Genomic DNA, 1,268 nt, shown 5'->3' with positions numbered 1-1,268 from the left:
ATGATGATGATGATGATGATGATGATGATGATGATGATGATGATGATGATGATTCAATAAAAAGATTCTTCCAGTTAGGACAGCTCCAGTTTTTCGTTCGTTGGTCAAAACCGAGGTCGGACTAACGGTGCTGTAGGGCTTATAGAGTGTTTAAAAATTTGTGGCGCAACTTATCCTCAAATATCTTTATAACGGGTGAAGCAATGTCACCCATATTTTGCACAGCAGTTTGTCTCATTTTGTTTTAACTTAATCATATTTTTCCACAGCAATTGAGGCTAGACTAAAAAACTTTTCTTCATAAATTTATATAGAATAATATACTATTGTCTCCTTCTCGCGGAAAATAGAATTGTTCACAGTACTTCCCGCTTCTCACACACATTTATTTTGTATGCATATTGGGTTACGTCACAGCTCACCAATGATACTTTTTAGTGGCAAAACTAGTTACAAGAAATTAATCTTATAGCGAACACTTGTTTGCACTAAAAGTTCTCAAAACATGCGTTCAATAAAGATGATCTCGCGATTAGAAAAAATGACGGACTTGCTTTTAAAAGCGATATCGTCCCAGCTGTAAATCTTTTAAAGGCAGTACAAACCACCAACTGGGATTTTATTAGTAGTATTTATTAAGGAATTTTCTAGGATAGAACCGACACATCTTTACAAAAATATTGATCTGTTAAGACAAATTGAAACAAGACACTTTTCAAAAGCTGGAGAGTTTATGTTCGATAGTTGAGGAGATATTGGACAATAAGTGGCGCCGTGAATTTTTGACCGCACTATAGGTCTATATCATAATTTTGTTTTGAAGGGCAAAATCGTACCTGGCCTCCCTTTCTGGCTTATGGAGTTTTTGGCGAATTCCAGGCCGATGTGAGTCTGAGTCGAGCCCCCATTTGACTGGTGAATGGTGTCGAAAGCGTGGTTCACCTACGTTGGGGAAGAAGAGAGAGGGGGGGGGGGGTGTTTGGTGTTTGGAAGATCCAAAGTTTGTCTCATTATCTGTGTCTTGGTGCTGCTATTGTTCCTTCCAGTGTCACTGTTGTTGTTGTTGTTGTTGTTTTTGTTGTTGTTCTTATTGTTGTTGTAGTTGCTCTTGTTGTTGTTGTTGTTGTTTTTGTTGTTGTTTTTTTGTTGTCGTTGTCATCTGTAGTTGTGGTGGTGGTGTTGGTTTTGTTATTGTTGTTGCTGTTGTTGTTGCTTTTGTGTTGTTGTTGGTGTTGGTGCTATTGCTGTTGCTGCCATTATTAACATAA

The 1,268-nt window shown here is 37.8% G+C and overlaps 1 protein-coding gene across 1 annotated transcript in view; it reads right to left on the bottom strand.

Annotated features, from left to right (window-relative positions):
- LOC101856653 (collagen alpha-1(XII) chain) overlaps positions 1-1,268 on the bottom strand; it is a gene marked incomplete in the record, with an annotated part of 17,109 nt that overhangs the window by 10,451 nt on the left and 5,390 nt on the right. The window contains 1 exon segment of the mRNA XM_005097917.3: positions 837-942. Within this exon segment, the coding sequence (XP_005097974.2) occupies positions 837-942 (106 nt within the window).

The sequence above is a fragment of the Aplysia californica genome, unplaced genomic scaffold (assembly GCF_000002075.1).
Source record: "Aplysia californica isolate F4 #8 unplaced genomic scaffold, AplCal3.0 scaffold00167, whole genome shotgun sequence".
NCBI lineage: Eukaryota > Metazoa > Mollusca > Gastropoda > Aplysiida > Aplysiidae > Aplysia > Aplysia californica.
Note: the sequence above shows the minus strand (reverse complement) of the source record. Positions and strands in the feature narration are given on the sequence as shown.